Source organism: Argiope bruennichi, chromosome 4, assembly GCF_947563725.1.
Source record: "Argiope bruennichi chromosome 4, qqArgBrue1.1, whole genome shotgun sequence".
Taxonomy (NCBI): Eukaryota; Metazoa; Arthropoda; class Arachnida; order Araneae; family Araneidae; genus Argiope; species Argiope bruennichi.
In genome coordinates, this window is record NC_079154.1 from 90,273,761 (window position 1) to 90,293,248 (window position 19,488).

Here is a 19,488-nt window from a genome sequence, read left to right on the forward strand (position 1 = left end):
GTTGTTGTGCCAATAGAGTTTTTATGGTTACTCTGTACATTATATAGTATTGAGAATTCTATTGTAAAATTGACAATATTGTGGACATTATTGAATAGTGAATAAAACCCTTATAGTTTGTTTAATTTCAAAATTGTAAAATAATATTCTACAATGTTATTTTCAAAATTTGATAATTAGTGTACTACTTGGGATATACTATGAGGATGAGATGAAATGGATAAGATCAGAAACCTTCCTTTTCATAGAAAATGAATTATGTTTGTGTTAATCTTTTTAAAAAACTTATTTTGTTATTATAAAAGAAATCATATCATAAAAGAAAAAAAAATTACATGTCTAAATGATATTCCCTTAAAAGGCTAATCCTTTCCTTCCGGAAATTTTAAGTAATCTTTGGAAGGAAATCTAGTTTCTAAAGAATATAAATATTTCTGTCACTTGACCGGTGTCACTGTCCAAGATTGACCAGTGTCTCGTGACTCTTAGATTATTAGTATAAAGTAAAAATTCTGCTTGTAAAGTCCAGAATATAGGGATGATGAATATTTTAAGAGCGGTTATTACGTAACCAATATCAAAAAGTCACAAATACCAGTGATCAATACTTTTCAAAAATGTGTGTGAATCAAATCCTTGACATGATCTTACTGGTGATATTTCGATTAAAGGTCTTGGATCACGATAGAAAGTCACAATCGACACGATCTGTCCAATGGAAGCTCTCAAACAAGAATTCATTCATGCAATCTATGAATGGGTTGAAAAGAGAACGGACCGGTTATTCTTAGAATTATCGTACCATTGAATTACATATCACTGAATGTGGAGCTATCACAAGAAAGTGTTCATAATTGTGAAGTCACCGCTCCGCTTGACTTTCCGATATTCGCATTTCACAATGCGTTATCCCATGAAGATCACTGCCCGTGACATGATTCTCTAATGACATACATTCTTTTCACTCAGCAGGCGTCATCTATTGGCAGCATATGGAATTAAAGTGAACATTTTAAAGAAATGACTTTTTTTTTAAAATCAACTTTTCAGAAAATGGTTTACTCCAATAAATAAATTAAATTTATAGTTTTGAAAAAAAATAAAATTAAAAAGTATGCTAAAATAGATAAATTAATTAAATCGCACGTTACTTAAAATAGTAAATTAAGTATTAATTACAATTAACAAATTTTATATTTAATAATAATTAATAATTTTTAACTAATAATATGATTGAAATAACAGATATTTGGAACGAATATTTAAAAATAATAATAGCAAAATTATTTATTATTCAAAAAATCGTGAATTATGCATCTCTACCAGAATACCGGTTTCTTAGAAGTAGAACTGAAATGAAAACGCATAAAAGCATTGTTTTCGTTGTATTAGTAAATTTTTTGATAATTATGATAATCGAATTAAGTCTATGATTTTAAATTAATTAGCTTAAACGAATGTAAGAGATATAAATTATTAAAGGATGCAATTCAGCTTTTTTACAAATGCAGCGGAACGATTGAAAAGTTTGAGCAAAAAACGTTCTTTTCGATTCGGTTTACCGTTTTTGGTTAGTGCATTAAATGTTTTTATTTTCAATTTTATGTTTTTTAACATTATCAAACCTAAATTTTGTAAAAATTACAATTTTTTGACTTCTAAACTAAGAAAGAAATATACCTACAATCACATCAATTTCACACTGATATAATTCTAGATAAAAAGCATTAAACTTCCGGTCCGCATGCACCCTAGGAGTGTTACATGATTAGGAGTGTTACATGATTAGGAGTGTTACATATACTTATGTTTTCTTCCACCAGTTATTATCTCCATTATTAAGTAGAAGAAGTAGTATTAAGAAGTTATTATCACCATTATTAAGTAGAGATAATTAAGACAGAATGCTATTTAGATTAAAGATTAAATTCTATAAATAAATGCGTGAATTTTAACAATGTTTAGAAGCCAAGTTTGAAAATATTTAATGATGAAGATGTTTGAGATGTTTTTTCAGTCTTTGTGCAGTTTATCTGAAGTAATTCTCAGTTGGAAGATACTTGAAAGTCAACAAGAAATTATTTCAGTACTTTGAAGTGTTTATTAGCATTAATAATTTTTTTCACTTATAAAAGGATACAAGTCTGATGAAAAATTTCTGAATAATAACCTTGTATCAGTTTTCAAATTTATTTCTATGGACAAAATATCCTTGAAGTATATATATAAAAAAATAGTTGCAGTAAAGAAAACTCTTAACTGTCAAAAAGAAAGCATTAGCTTTACTATTATTATTATATTTTTTTATAAAGTGTTTTTGAAATAAAACTATGTTTTCATAAAAATTAAAGCTTGTTCCATAATTCAAATTAATATAGATCTTGTTTATTTCATGTACACTGGAATTTGAAATTAACTCCTTGATCTAGGTTCCTGGTCATTTTTTTTAGGTAGATGCAAAAGTAAATTGAAAAGATACCTTTCATTCATTACCATATATTGTCTTGTGATGCCATGGTTATTAATTTTTGTGCTGAAAAAGAAATTATTATACTTCGTAGTTTGGCTTTATATATAAATATTTGTTCTGAATATGCAAGTTGACTGAATCCATATTCAATATTTATCATTGTAAAGTTCTGGTTTTATTAACTCATTATTTAAAATAGCAAGTTTTTAAAAATCATTATTTTAGAAAAACAGAGAATATCTGCTTAAACTTCATTTTAACATCATGTTTCAAGATAATTCATTTTTAATTTCTTTTATGGTCTTTCAGTGATAAGAATAATTATACAGAACAAATATTAAAAAAAATATTGCTCATATCAATATTTTATACTTCAGGTTCCTGAAATTTAAAATTGGAATTGAAAAATTGAAGATATCTTTGGCAAAATAGAGACTGCCTCTTGAGTTATTTTTAAAATGAATTATTTTATTAATTTTAGTGGAAATATCAATAATTAATATATTAGTTTGGGTTATCCGTGACTCAAATATTTATTTTAATAGCTACTGTTTAAATTGATTTTTTTAAAAAAAATTGTTGATCAAAACTAAATCTGTAGAATTAATGTTTTCTAATAAAAAAATCAAAGTTATACATAAATCAGACTTATAAATTGAATTTCATGTATTGGATAGTAAATTTTTTATAAGTTCTTTTTGTTTTAATTTTTGTTGTTGTTGTTTCTGATCCCAGGTATAATTTCTCCTTTCTTTAAGGTATATTTTAACTTTATTATATTTACTAAGGTATATTTTTCCTTTCTTTAAGGTATATTTTCATGGAGGTGGTATAGCTGGTGGTATAGCGCAGCTATACCACCTCCATGAAACCAAACATCTTTAAAAAGTCCAAAAACAATAGCGGATCTCTTAAAATCTCAAGAATTGATAAAGTTCTTTCTTACTTTCTTTTAATTTTTAGAAATTATTAGCTAAAAAATATAAGAAGGATAACTACATTTAATGGAATGGGAAACAATATCAAATTTTCATCTAATTTGATAAACACGAAAAAAAATATTTGTTTGTAGTTTTGGATGATAGGAAAGCGCTCTAGAAATGGAAACATTTGTTAAATTCTTGCTGAATTAAACTTGTAATTTTTGATAGTAAAAAAAATTGTTAGTATTTTAAAATTGTACATAATAATAATAATTAAATCTAAAATAATTTTAAGATGATTTATGAATAACACTTTTTTAGATTGATATTTCTATTTATCTTAAAAATTAGGGATGTTTAAAATATTTATAAAAGATTAAATTAAAAAATAGCTGATGGAAATCATTTATAATTATTTTAGGTGATTGGCATTTGGCATGGGACTTTTTTCCTTTCTTCTGGTAAAAAAAAGAAAGACCATCAAGTTACTAGACAATGAAATACTGAATTCAAAAAAGAGGTACTTATAATTTGTAAAAACTGGAATAGAGTTTTATTCATATGAGGTGCTTTTTTAAAGAGAAAGGGCATCAAATCATGTTTTTTGTATTTCAGTTGTGTAATTCCTTTAAAATTGTTTTTGGTGTCTTGTAATTTACATTAATTGTTATGTTGTAGCTATGGGTAATTTATTAAGATTCTGTTTAAGAAAGCAAAAGGAAAAAATAAAATAATTGCTTAAACATCTAAACAAAATGATATTATTTGACACTGTCAAGATATGTTTACTTTTCAGTTAAAGACTATTTAGGAAAAAGATATCATCATGTTTTATTATTATAATTAATTAAGGATATATAAAAATTATGTAATTAGTTTCATCAAATTGATAATACTTTAAAATTTGCAAAAATTGCTCTTTTATTATTCTTGGTATCAGTAAAACTGCTTAATATTTAACAACATCAATGAAAGTCACCAAAAGTTCCTGAACTAAGTGAATACTATATTTATAAACAAATTATTATATTATCTGTTTATTATATTATCTTATATTATCTGTTAAAATGTGTATTTAAATCAGTTATTTCTTTAAACAATATATTCTTGTTAAAAGTAACAATTTTACATGTTAATTGCTTACTCATTGATAAACTTTCACTAAAATGAAATGATGAGTTGCTATGGTTTACCTAGAGATAATCTACATTTTTAAGTTCTTTATTTCAGATTACAGTATATATAAACTCAAATAAAATGTCCATAATTGCTTCAATTTAATAAAGTGATCATATTGACTCGTTAAAAAAATAAATTAGTTTCCGAAGAATTCTCCATTTCCATAGAATATTATCAGCTGACTATTATATTATACATAAAATATTATCATCTTTTGTATGAGCCATAAATGAATCTAAAGGTAAAATCATTTAAGAAATTGTTCATTATATATTTTTTTACTTCCTTATCTTTTAAAAAGGTTCTTAATAATTATCCTCCCTTATATTTGTCTTACCCTTATTTATTATTAATAAACTCCTTCATTTTTCAATACTTGTATTATCCCAATTCTCCCTAAAATTGTAGGATTTTAATTGTGTATGAGCAATTTGATGAAATTAATTTTGCAATTCTTATCTTATGTAAGAAGTTTGTAATCGAGTTAATTTTTTAAAAATTTTTAATTTAATTTTTTCTTTTTCAGCTTTTTCTGTTTATTGGTTCATTTGGACTTGAGCGTTTTGCATCTCTTCGCTATGAATTTAGAAGAAATGAATTAGTAAGATTTACAATTTAAGTATTAATTTTGTTTTCAGTTTAAGAAATTTTTAATCATAAACAAATTGTTTAGATGCAAGATTAATGAAATACATGAAATATATAATTATAATAATTTAATTATATGATTTATTATGTAATAAAAATCCATTATAAAAATTTTTGTTCATTAGTTTTTTTGTTAAATCAATAATCATATTCTGGATGTTACTTTGATATATCAATGAGGAAAAGTCTTAACGATAAAGCAAAAGTTAACATATAGCTGTTTACAACCATCCTTCAGTTCAGAAGTTCCGATTCATTATAAAATGTTCACATTTTTTATGATTATCTTATTGCTTTCTTGATCTAGGATTTGTTAGTAAAAATTTTTTATTCAAGTTGTTTTGATTTTGTATTAAGGATGATTAAAAATATTTTTTTTTAAATTCTTTGACAGTGTCTTCCTGCAAAATGCAATATGCAAATTTTTGTCGCTTGTTATATTTTTCAAATGTATTTACTTTTATTATTTTAAACAAGAACAAAACATATCAATTATAATTACTCAAATGTAGAAAATGTTGTATAATACTGCATATTTGTAACTTAATGATTTATTGTTTAAAAATATCTTAAATAAGTCTTTTACATGTCTTTTCAGCAAAATATATAAAAACTGAATAATGATTTTTTTTTTATTTCAAATTATTGAAAGCTTAATTTAAAATATAATATAAAAAAATCGTATCTGTTGAAAAAAGAAAAACATTTTATAAAAAAAAAACCCTTATAAATAGTCATGATTTTATTAGATTGGAATGCATCAATTGTATTATAATTGCATTCTGTAATTTCTTAAAATTTAGCTGTAAGTTTAAAATTTAACAATGTTATAATTTCTATATATATTTATATATACATGCATGTAATATATTTTTAATTTCAGTTAAAACCAGAAAATCTTGAAAAATTAGGCATTAAGAAGAAAGAAGTTACTTTAGAAGAAGAATTCGAGGTAATATTTTTCTTTTTGTCTATATTTTGCCTAATTTTCCCTAACTTTCAGTTATGTGATTTTTTTTTTTTTGTTTCACTCATTGCAGAAATATAGAAAGCTAGATATTAATTCCTGGGAAAATATAAGAGGACCACGACCATGGGAGGAGCCTCAACAATCCCAACAGCAAAAGGGTTCAACATAGAAATTTCAGATTGTTCATATGATACTTTATAATAATGTAAATAGCTATTTAAATTTATATAAAGCCATTCAATAAATTATTTACATATTGTATGTATTTCTAAACAAAAAAAGTTAAATAGAATATGTATGAAAATTGTTTAGATGGCAAATAATAAAGTGTTTCATATCTAGTGATTGGTCTTTGCTTGATACTTTTGAATTACAATGCTAGAATCTGTATTTTATATTTAAAATATTGCAGTCCATTAACTTTATATATATAATATACAAAACTAAGTTTTGTGCACTGCATCTGCTAATTTAATGTAATGATATTTAATATAACGTGTTTCACTATCTTTACAATAGCTTTTATATAAAAAAAATGGCCCATTTATTAATATTTTCAAGGATTCCCCCTCCCTAAAATCTTAAGAGAAGGGGGGGAGATGGCAACTATTATATAAGATATTTCAAGAGTTAATATTGTTGTTTTAAAATAATGCAAAAATAGTTTAGATTTTTTTATATTTACATAACTTAATTGTTAAAAATGTAAGAAATCAATCAAAATTTAATAATTTGAAAAACATTCATTCATGCCATGTAAGAATTATGAAACATTAAATTTATTATATGACTTCAAACATTTAAAAATATATTCAAGAGATACAGAACTTGGAATATCTGTTTTGCAAAATCTATATTAAAAAAGGAAAATAAAGATAAATGAAAAAAAAAAAAAATTGAATTGAAGCTCTTTATTAATTTTAATCTGTTATCATAACATGCAACTTAAGGTTATTTTATAAAATTTATTTAAGAAGCCTAACTATATTCTATATTAAAATTCCAATGAATTGTCTGAATTTTTTTCTTACAAAATGATGCAGCAACGACGAGAGAAATTTTAAAATATCTAGCATTATAATTTTTTTTGGTCATAAAGATTCTTTTGGTTTGTTCTTATTCATCTTTTTATAATTTCATCAGCATTTTAATGTATTTTTATTTTTGTAAATAAGTTTAGCATTGGTAGTTCGAATGTTCCTTTTTATTCCATATTATACCTAAGTAAAATTTCTTACAGAACATAAATTCAGCTATACATGAGAATTCCAGTAAACAATCTGAAATGTTTTCCTTGGAAAATGATGTAGCAAAAGCAAGAGGAGAATTTTAGATATATTACACTTTTAAATTACAATAACAATCATGAGCTTCAAGTTATAATTCAATTGAGAAATTTTTCTTTGGTTGCATTTTTTTTCCCAAGATTATTCATTCAATAACATTAATAAATGTCCTAGTAATGTACTTTACATACAAATTTTTTTTAAAATATCGCTCAAACTGTATTCTGAAATTATTTCAACTATTTAGGATATCACTTTCAAAATGCCACTATGTAGTTTAGAAACAATATTCCCCAGATTATTAAACAGAAGCTATTCATATTCAAAAAGTACCTTCAGTACACTCTTCTTAATAGTAAAACAATGTCTTTAAGAATTTGGATAAGTAAATGAATGGAAAGAAACTAGTACAAATAAAAATACATGTTTATTTCTAGAGTAATTTGTATATTTACATTATGTACACATATGATAAAAAAAACCAACCAACCAAACACAAATGTATTAATGATTAAAAAAAAAAAAAAAAGGCCTAGCAACTGATAATTTTCTAGGAAGGAAATGGAAATATAGACAACAGTTTAGTTCACAGTATATTATACTACATAGAATATTGAAATCAATTATGATTATTTTTATTCATACACATTTATTATTTAATTGGATATTATAATATTTAATCTTGTTAATGAACTTTTAACTATATTTTTAAATAAGAACAAGTAGAGGAAATAAACATTTAGATAACAATTTATCTTGATAGTGTAATCTTGCACATTCTAAATAATAAATAGAAATCATAATCATAGAAAATAATAAATGCTATCCAATCATTTCTTTTGATAATGTAGAAATAGACTGATATTCCCTGTTTTTAAGATGACTCTTATCAGATGATAAAATGTAAAATAGTTTTTTTATTTGACTAATGTGGCACTGATCATTATGCAATTAAAATAATTAATGCAAAATTGATTTCAAATATAGTATTTTTTATATATCAAAAGAACTTTACACTTCCTATGAACTTATCTAAAGTTTTAAAAATAATATAGATGAAATAAAATAAAGCCCATAATAAATGCTAATGAACAAATCCCCATTGAACTGGATTGATCATAGTTAATAATAGTTAACAAGAAACAATAAGATTCTAATAGAGTACATATTTCAAATAGACGATATAATATACATACAAAATAGAACAAATATATATTTCCCAATAAAACAGTTATTGGAGATTAACAGCAAAAAAGATTAATTTTCAAATTATGAAAAAAATATAATTAAAGTATGAAATTATATATTTAAAATGTTTAAGTCTTGAATAAATTGTGGCTTTTCTGTGAAAATATGAAACAAGTTTTGAGAATTTATATTCTCATTTCTAAATTAACAGCAGACAATCACATTAATTCTAAAATGTATTGTTTCATTTTTACATTCTAAATGTAATCCTTTTTAATTCCTTCTAAAAGTATTTCCTTTTCAATTCAATTTACAAAATTTCTCCTTGTGGACTAAATGTACTTGGCGACTGACTGCTCGAACTGTAAATTCGATCCTTCTCGGATCGCTCTGGTTTATCATGCTTCTCATGACGATGCTTGTGTTTGTGCTTATGCTTGTTTTTCTTCTTCTTCTTCTTTTTATGAGCTTTTGCTGCTAAAGTTAAAAGATCTAAAGAAGAAGAGGATGGTCTAGGTTCTGGAATATCGGGAGGTTTGAACATACTAGAATCGAAACCAGTGGGTTGCTGCCCAAATGTGTTTTGTATACCAGGTAAAGATTTTGACTGTGAATCATCAGAATAACCTTCAAAAGTACAAAATTGTGCTGGTGCGGGTGCTGAAGCAGAATCTATACTGCTGCTTGTTGTTCTTAAAAGTGACATTCCTGACATACCATGGGTAGAAGCAGATGTACCTGGCATAGATATTGTTTCTTTGAGCCTAACTTTACTAGACTCAGGAATATCCTCAACAGTGACTTCAGCTTTAATATGTCCATCGGAGGAATAAAAGTGTGGGTGTTCTGAAAAGTGAAGAGGGCTTGTAGCCTTCCGCTTTTCACCACCACCAACACTAAAACCATTCGAATCTTTTTCATCGATTTTTATAGTTTCCAACATAATAACATTATCAAGAGGGAAGGAATCATCAAGATGTATATCATCAATGGAACCAGAATTTATAGGCAGACGAGCCTTCTTCTCTTTTAGATTAACAACAACTCCAATTTCAGGAGCGGGCAAGATAGATGGTCTCTTACGGCCGTATAAAGCATGGTAAAGATCCATTACAGCACATCTTAACAAAGAATCATAAGCAGTACCTGAATTCATCAGTTTCCAAAGTCTTTCAACAAGGTCTTCAGTATTTAATGGATTTGAATCTGAACCTGTAAAAGGTGGTTTTTCTGTCAACATTCTTAAAACTTTATACTGTACAGCAGGAACTGGATCATTTTCGACAATGTCTAATAAGAAATTAAGATCTTCTTCTTTTCCATCTGCACTTGTAAAATCTACAAGTGCCTCAAGTGCAGCAAGGCGTACATCAATAAACATTCCATAAGCTGCATATTCTCTAAAAAGAGATGGGTAATTTGGCAAGTGTCCCATTTTTTGCAATTTGCGAATGGCTTTTAGACAGCTTACAGTAATTGCATATTTATAACTTGATAGCAATTTTTCCAAATTTAAGCAACGAGTTATTTCTTCTAAAATAAGTTTAGTGTCTGATGATAGAGAGTCCGCTGTAATTGTCACACCAGTGTGAGGCAGAACAGATATGACTGGTGTAACAGTTTCTGCCAGAGCATCGATCAAAGCTGCTCTGTAATAATTATCAGAAAACTTATTTTTACTATTTTCATTATATTTGAATAAATCAAGTAAAAATTTGAGAACTTCGGGAGGACATATGCATTGTACAGTTCGTAGTCCAGCCATAGCAACAGGTATAGTTTTCAACAGGAAATAATGTTGCAAGTTCTTGAAATTGTTCAATCTTATAATATGCATGCATGAATGAGATCCAAACAGCTTTCTAAATATTGACATCATAGCAGGAGGTCCTGCCCATGTGGCAACCATGGCATTTGCAACTTTCTGCAAGCAAAAACATGCCAAGCATCTAATCTTATAAAAACAATGCTCATTTTCAATAGTATAAGTAAGTGCAGATCGAGAGGCGGGAGTGGGAAATTTTTCAAGAGCTTCTATTGCTTCTTTTTGAGCAGTAACATCTCGCTCATAACGAAGCTGATATTGCCACTGATAATCTGGCTGTTCAATAACAACTTGCCTCAGCAACAACATGTCTGGATCTATTCGAATCCACAGAACTGGAGAATCGGCATCCATGGCACTTAAATCCATATCTACTTCTTCTCCAGTACATAAGGGAATTTTCTTTTTTTTGTTCCTTCGACTTTTAGAGTGACAAGTTATGTCATGTTTGGTAGCATTCTCTTCAATCTGCAAATTATGTTTGAAAGTCCCATCCAATTCTTGAATAGTTATAGTTAATGGTCCAACATAACGTCTTATGCCTCGATTTTGGACATCTAGCTGTTTTATTTCAAGTTCAACTGTGTTTCGTTTTCTGTTAAATATAAAGGTAGCTGTAAATTTTGGGTGGCCTCCTTGTCTAACCCACTGTTCAAGAAATGTATTTATATCTTTACCAGTCACTGTAAATATTGCTTTTTGAAAACTATTAGTAGACAGCAGCATGTTAAACCAATTATTGCTAGTTACTTTTTGTTGTGCAGCACCTGAAGCAAGAGATAACAGTTTGTTGAAAACCTGCAAAAGCAATTCTCTTCCAATTCTATCTTCTAACATGCGTATAACTAAATGTGACTTCTTGGTTAATATTATATTATACTCAGGAGAAGTAGTGTGCAGATGTTGTGTTGGAAAATAAAATGTTCCATCCTTCCCCTGTGCAGTAGCAGCAGCACTGCCAGGAGTTGGGCTTACACTACAGTCAAGCACAAGTCCCCCATATTTTTGTTCATATTTCAGAACTTCATTAACATCTTCATGTATCCATAACCTATACTCATTATTACCAAATGCCTTTTTCAAGAAGTGCCCAGACAGATACATAGAGATACCTTTAGGTAACCAAGCATCAGACCAAGAATTCATACTAATAAAGCATCCAAAGAATTGCTCAGCCACAGCATGAGCCATCACCCTCCGAGCTATATATGTCTGATCAATGATTGGAGGAGAACAGAGCAAATTTGTGTCAAGAATTGTCATTGTAGCATATGGCCGTGCATCTTGAAAAGCTTCATCAACAAATACTTGCTTATAACAACTGTAAGGATATCTACTTGAAAGAAGTTCTTCATAAAATTCAAATGCTTCATGCAAGAAATTTGTTGAATTTTTAAGTAATGGTAACAATCTAGGTAAACAGAAATGAGTAACTTCATGCATTTGAGGATCAACAAACACTTCAAATGGACCAACAGCCAGACCTATATTAGGTGCACAAGTGGGTATTGGCAAATTGTAATGATAAGTCTTTTTGCGCATATCACTAGTATATACTGTCTCCATGAGATCACCACAAGCTACTGCCACCATAGATGGATCCACAGTTATTTCCATTCGCCAAGTGCATGGCTCAGAAAATGAATCAACACAAGGAAACCACAACCTTGAAGAGTTATCTGGGGCATAAGTAAACATGTGGGCAGCTCGTTCTGCCATGGTTCCTTCACCATCTGGAACAACAAAATGGACACCTCCTTGGGGCTTTTCAAGAGCAAATTCAATCCCAATCCTAACTTGCTTTCCTTCTGTTATTAAATGCATCAAGTCATGTGGTACTTTTATACACAGTTCACCACTACCATTATCAGAATCAACAGAATTAACACAAGCTAGATGACAAGAATTAAAATTATCGATACTCTTTTGTTTATTTTCCCCTTGACAGACATCCAAACATGGGTCATTATAAGTGAAAGACACTTCATGAAATTCATTCAGAGTTACTTTGTAGATACGAATTTGTTTAGCATTAAGTCTGATTTTTCTTAAATCACTTCTAGAAGGTATGATTGTTAGTTCAACAAACCCAATCAATGATTGTCTTTGAAAACAAATTGTAGTAATGCATAACACTTGATGGGAAAGTTTGAAAGGACGAATGGCCGTATCAGTTTTTTCTTTCTTCATTTTGATGCAATTAACAATTAATCACCCATTAAGAAAAACATATTCAGTGAACATGTTGCTCAAATATCATTTCTATCTTGTATCAGTATGATTTTAAATTGGATAACTTCATTTTTATATTTAATCAGTTGAATAACGAAAAAACGTTCTCTAACGTTAAAGCAAGCATAAACATTAAAAATCTCTCTATAGTCTATACAGTTAGCGGTTACAGTTTTCTTTTTTGCTTCGCTATTTTAGTCGAATTTCAAATTCCGGGTTGCTGCTAAAAATTGAAATATTCAGATAAATTGTCTAAGCAGATTGACATAGATAGTAAACTAACATTTTGAGTCATTTTTTTATTGCAATTTTACATTAAATCTCTCATGGGATTAAAAAATTCATAAACAGATTTAAATTGAGGATTATTTAAATATTATCAAACTGGAATTACGCAAACAAAAAACTACTGCAACTGAATTTTTGACTAGAGATGCATAATCCACGATTTTTTGAATAATAAATAATTCTGCTATTGTTATTTTTAAATATTTGTTCCAAATATCTGTTATTTCAATCATATTATTAATTAAAAATTATTACTTAATATTAAATATAAAATTTATTAATTCTAATTAATATTTAATTTACTAATTTTAGTACCGTGTGATTGAATTAATTTATCTATTTCAGCTTATTTCTTAAATTTGATTTTTTTCAAAACTATTTATTTAATTTCCTTATTGGAGTAAACCATTTTCTGAAATATTTGAATTAAATATATATGTCATTTCTTTAAATTGTTTACTTTAATTCTATATTCTACCAATAGATGGCGCCATCAATAAATGGAATATTTGCAAAGTCAAATTACGAGCAATTAAAAAGGATTTGTATGGAATGGTACATCATCAAATGCGAATATCGGAAGGTCAAGGTTACTCTTGTGAAGTTGAGCGGCGACTTTACACTTTCCAGTGAAGTCACCGCTCAGATAAATTTCAGTGATATGCAGTTCAATGATACGATAATTCCAATAACCGGTCCGTTCACTTTTCAATCTATTCACAGATTTCTCCTTTTCTGTTTTGTTCGAGAGCTTCCATTGGACAAATCGTATCGATTGTTACTTTCCAGTGAAGTCACTGCTCCGGTAAATTTCAGTGATATCGTATCGATTGTTACTTTCTATCGTGATCCAAAACCTGTAATCAAAATATCACCAGTAAGATCGTATCAAGGATTCAAGGATTTGAATCACACCCCTCTTTGAAAAGTATTGATCACTGGTATTTGTGACTTTTTGATATTGGTTACGTAATGACCGCTTGTAAAATAATAGTCATCCCCATTTTTGACTGCTAAAATTCTGTAATTGTGATGCACATCTCATTTAAATCTTATAATTTGAAGTGACCTTGTAAGATTACAATACTTATTACAATGCCTAAAAGAAAAATATTTTATTTCGACGAAAAATTAAATCAAATGCAATAATATTAATATAAGATGTTATATGGTATCTCAAAGATTAAGTCCTATATGTACAGTATCTTGGAGATTTCCTTACAATATTTGGACTCAGAGAAAACAAAATTAGACTATTACAAAGTTGCTATGCGATAATGAAGAAGAATCTCAAGGGGATTCGGCAGAAGAAAAAGGAATTTTTGAAGTTACTCAAGGATATTCTTGAATCAAACCCTATCGATGTAAAATGAAAGAGGTTATTTAATAAATAGAATAATCAGAAAATTCAAAAATGAAGTTGCATCGTATCGTTATTTGCATATCCATAGAGAGCGATTGTTTGTTATCACGAAAAGCTCAGTAACATTATGATGATATTTAACAATATTATTTAGTATTCAGAACATCGTACAACATAGCAAAGATATCAGACAATATCTTGTGCTAATAAAGTTGATGTAGGTCAGAAAGAGGAAAAAAGAAAAAAAAATACCACCTTCTCATTAAATTAATTTAAACTAAAATAGGTAACTAGAAATCAGAACTTTGCAGCAATACATGACATGGCAGTGCCTCCCCCCTCCCTCCTCCTTCCAAAAAGAAGAGCCTTATTAGTCATCTTAGTCATTATTGGCAAGAGACGAAAAGAAAGAGAGATTAGATAATATTTTAGTTGGGACTTACAAGATGTAGGGATGCCAATCGACTTATTAACTACTAGCTAAAAGTCTAGTGTCACTGTCATATGATCGTTGTTCACGGAGTCTTGTTTAATTATTGTGTATAAGTTCTTTTTTTGTGTGTTTAGAGAAGGGAATTTCTCATCCAATACTTTGCTCTAGAAGCAAGTTCGGTATATGACGACACTGCATGTTTTAATATTATAAACATTCTGATTAATCATTTCCAAAATTCTAAACTAAATTTTTCGACAGTTTAGTTTATAGTTTTCACATTGTAGTAGTCATAATTAATGGGTGCATTTTTATACGAAAGATGGAAATCATGTTTTGTTTGATATTATATCTCTTACAGGTATAAAACTGATCTTTTTTGCTTTCTCAATTTTGGAATGTCTTGATCTGTGAAACGTTGATTTATTATATTTCTGAAATATTGTTTTAATACAAAACAATTCACTCCTTACCAGAAACAGATTTATCACTAAAAAGCTTTAGGCAAATACTTAGGGAAATCACAGCATCAGAGTGCTTGCCAAACATTTGAAACTTCCATTCCTTTTTTTACACATTGCATCATTTAAGTGAAATGGAAAAAAAAAAAAAAAAAAAAAAAAAGAAAAAGAAAAACTAATAGTGAATCATTTACAAATAAACATTTTTTTTTTCAAAGCTGCCACTTCAACCAATAAAATGAATTATCATCTTCATATATCTTGAATTATCATCAATAACTCTCATTGTAAAGATTGGCGGATTAATTTGGCAATTCTTCTAAGTTGCGCATAATATACATGTCTTTAAATGATGCCAAGATTATTATATAAGATTGGTTGTAAAGGAAAAAAGTAAGGTTATACATATTAATGGTTGTTAAAGTGATACCGAGGAATTGCTGTTATACTGAGGAATACCACTACTGTTTTTTGATTATAATCGAAGTTTTAAAGTGCATTTTTGATGAAATAAGGACTTTGAAGAAATAATTCTCATTGAAGGATGATATCTTTTAGCATATGGATGTTTTAAAGTGGAAGTATTTATTATTTACAAGAAGTATACTCGTTTTGAGAAATGAAGTATTGCGAAATTCCAACAATTCAATAGTAGAAAAGAAAAGCCTTTATCCCGATACAAATGCTTCTGTTGATGTAATTAATAGGTTATTAGTTATAGTATAGCTAGTATAGTATCGGTTATTAGTTATAGTAAGCTATTATGAACTATTTGCCCTCGAAAGGCGACTATCACTCACCACATGATTTAATGCCGCAACTCTAGAGGTGACACTCGCTTGTTTAGTGAGAAAATTCGATGCGCGGCGATAACTATGGTTTCTTTAAAAAAAACTCAGTATGCATTCGAAATATCACGTATAAATTTAAAGATTAAAGTGTGTGAATATAAAAGTTTTATATGCTAAATTGTGTATGTAATCATTTTAAGTTAGAGGTAGGGAATTCACTAAGAGCACTAAAAAACTTCTTGAATTGCTGGTTCATCCGAGCGAAAACTACCTCGTGAGCTAAGGGTTCATAATATCTGTAGTTAATTATATTTCTCTGAATTAATTATTTTAATTGTAACATATATAACCAATTTTTTTCAGACAAGTAATCAACGACAAAATGTCAGAGCGAAGTCTGATAAGTAAAATTCGTCAAATTCGGAAAAATAAAATTTGGATCTATATACAGCACGACAAAATTGTAAACCATGTTCTATCCGAGGAAAAAGCTAAACTAAGTGGCTACTAATAATACAGACTGCTTGTTCGACATTTTGTCGATAATTACTTGTTTGCAAAAATCGATATATCCATTATGCCTTACAAATCTTGGTTTGCTTTCTTAGAAACAACTTTACAGGCTATAAAGAAAACATTAATAAATATAATAATTTGCCTTATTTTATATTTTAGAGTAAATATTTCTATGATTTGCTTCCTTACAACTATAAAAGTTTACTGAGATGCCGTAAGAATTTATAATCGTATAAATTTCTTGAAAACGCAGAAGTTTTCCAATTACTCAAGTGTAGTTCTACATTTCCAATTTTAATCAATAATTCTTAAGCAGCATTCTAATTTCTTATTCACCATTTAACTTTTAAGTAATATTTTCGAATTTAAAAAAAAAGTGACGTGACGCTTATATGTATTGTGGTCTTTAGAAAGTATTCGCAATGAATTTGAGTTTGAATAAATGCATTTACAATCTGTTTAATATAATATTTCCTGTATCTTAAAATTAGAGTAAAGAGTAAGGGATTATATATAATAAAAAACATGCATTAAGAATGCATGTGTTTATAACTCAGAATAATAATAAAAAAAAATCAATAATATAGAGCATGAATATCTATTGACAATTCTAACGCATTATCTTGTGGAGAGCCTATTTATATTGCAACTGTGTTTAGTTATAGAAAAATACTTTATGCATAATAATTCTCAAAAAAAAAAAATTATGGCAAAATTTTAAAAAGTTTAATTGGCAATAAATTTTTCTTATGTTAATAATTTATTTTTACTTAAAAGGTAAATTATTGGAAATTATACATTTTCTTTTTTAATATAATTAAATATTATTTTCATAAATGATAAAAGAGCACCTAATATTTATTTTGTAAAATGATGTATGTAAATATATTGATGAGGTGCCCAAGATTCCCCACCCCCACCCTCTACGTATAGCAGGGGCGGGGGTGTCTGTCTGTCTTTATATATTGAAGGATTATAGGAAAAAGAAATCTTGCATACAAATTTTGACTTATAGAAGCACAAATTGTAAATTTTTTCTTTATTTTCATTTCATAATTGTCTTAAAATTCTGAATAATTAATTTTTTTTAGTTTAAAGAAGACATTAAAAATTAATTTTTCAAGAAATAATGTATAAATATATTTGCTGTTTGCTTATGGTTTTCCAAAATTATGTATTCTATCTTTCCTAATATGTTTTAGTAACTGAATCACGATTTTTCAAAAAATTTTACATTTGAAATGTTGAAATTAAAAAGGAAAAAAACCCTGTCTTTTTTGGTTTCCATATTGTTTTCTTTCACATCCTTTCGTAAATGATTTCTTTTTTTTTTACATTTAAAGTCCTCCGTTCAAATGTTCACGTTTATTTATTTAGGAAATCTAATGTTAAATTGAATTAAAAGTAAAACTTTCACTTCAAGTTCAGAAAAGTATTTGTGGAAAAGAAAAGAATAACATATGGCTCACTGGCGGTTAGTTATTGAGTTTTTGTATGCAATCTTTTTTGCTTTCTATAAATTTATACGCAAAAAAAAAAAAAAAAAAAAAAAAAAAAAAACATTCGGTGAAACATTTTTTTAAAATTAAATTTATATTCTTTTATATGAGAAAAAGCCTTGGGTGCAACATGTATTCATAATTTCGTTTACGAAAATTATAAATCGATATGCAGAAATTTTATTTCATATACAGTAACTTGCTTTCTTGGAAAAATCCAGCGTTCTTGAAAAAGTTCAATATGTAGAAACTTTCGACATATGGAAGTTCAATATATGGGGAGGGGTTATAAAATATGGGAGGGGTAATAAAATAATATTATATAATAATTAAATAAATAATTTTTGAATGAATGTTCTTTTTTCACAAGTTCATTTTCGATTTCTAATAGTTCCCTCTGGCGGCCAGTTAACGCACTAAGAATATAGTTATGATTAATTTCGTAAAATCTCTTTTAATTAAATCTCTTTTGTGTGGCTTCCCTAGCAAAATATTTTAAATCTTCAAATGTTGATAGATATTAAAGATGGACTTTTTTAATAAGCTGACACCTTTTTTGCTTATTGTATAAATGGCTTCATGTTTAATAACATTACAATGCCATTAAAACATGACCATCTTAGTAATTTGCCTTCTAATTTTATGTTGTCTTTCAAAGTATTGTAATTTCACTTTCTTACTCCTTATGTCATCTGCGCAGATAATAAACAGAATCTTTCCTATTTAGCTTTAAACAATGAAAGAAAAACAGTATTTGATGAAAAATTGAAGTATTCTTAAAAACTGCAAAAAATTATTTTTAAGATAAAATTGTCATTTTTAAAAATTTAAACTTAGGAATTAATTGCATGGTATTCAAATGTATTTATTTTGTATCAGTGTTAATTTTTACCCTCTAGGATTTTCGAGTTTTTAAAGAAATATAGATTGAAAGTCTCACAGAATCAAATCTTTTTGAGAATATTATCATTCATTAGCAAGATAATTGAGAAAATCATTTCTTAGAAAATTCATTGATATTTGTGAAATACTTACTCTTAATCGAATTTACGTTTAATTATTATTAATTAATCCTAATTAAGCATTAGGAACCAACTGATAATTTGTGGATTTTTATTTATATTTCGAATCGTACATAAAAGTTCGTAGTCTGCGAGGGGAAATTATCATCCACTGTACAACACAGAACACATTAATTCATTTAAAAGCAGCGGGAATAGTGTTCTGATACTTTCTTGTATACTCTCTAACAAAGGAGATATTCTCACTGCCCTCGTATAAAACAGTGGATCTTGAAGGCCATGAACGCCGCAAGTGCTCAGATTTTCATTTTCATAGTCCCATCCATGAGAATTTTTTCCTTTCTAGTATGTTTATGAAAACAGATCATGAATTTTGGGAACATTTTTTCCAAAT

At 27.6% G+C, this 19,488-nt stretch overlaps 2 protein-coding genes across 2 annotated transcripts; one reads left to right on the top strand and one right to left on the bottom strand.

The window, feature by feature from the left end:
• Nucleotides 1-1,356: 1,356 nt before the first annotated feature.
• On the top strand, nucleotides 1,357-6,535 carry LOC129966359 (cytochrome c oxidase assembly protein COX16 homolog, mitochondrial-like). The gene is made up of 4 exons (XM_056080781.1): nucleotides 1,357-1,570; nucleotides 5,099-5,173; nucleotides 6,104-6,172; nucleotides 6,261-6,535. Exons 1-4 carry the CDS (start codon nucleotides 1,484-1,486, stop codon nucleotides 6,357-6,359), a joined length of 330 nt encoding a protein of 109 aa, XP_055936756.1. The 5' UTR covers nucleotides 1,357-1,483; the 3' UTR covers nucleotides 6,360-6,535.
• A 2,245-nt stretch (nucleotides 6,536-8,780) lies between these two features.
• LOC129966744 (transcription initiation factor TFIID subunit 2-like) lies at nucleotides 8,781-12,855 on the bottom strand. Its single transcript, XM_056081298.1, has one exon. It carries the CDS (start codon nucleotides 12,677-12,679, stop codon nucleotides 8,975-8,977), a length of 3,705 nt encoding a protein of 1,234 aa, XP_055937273.1. The 5' UTR covers nucleotides 12,680-12,855; the 3' UTR covers nucleotides 8,781-8,974.
• Between the last annotated feature and the right edge of the window lie 6,633 nt (nucleotides 12,856-19,488).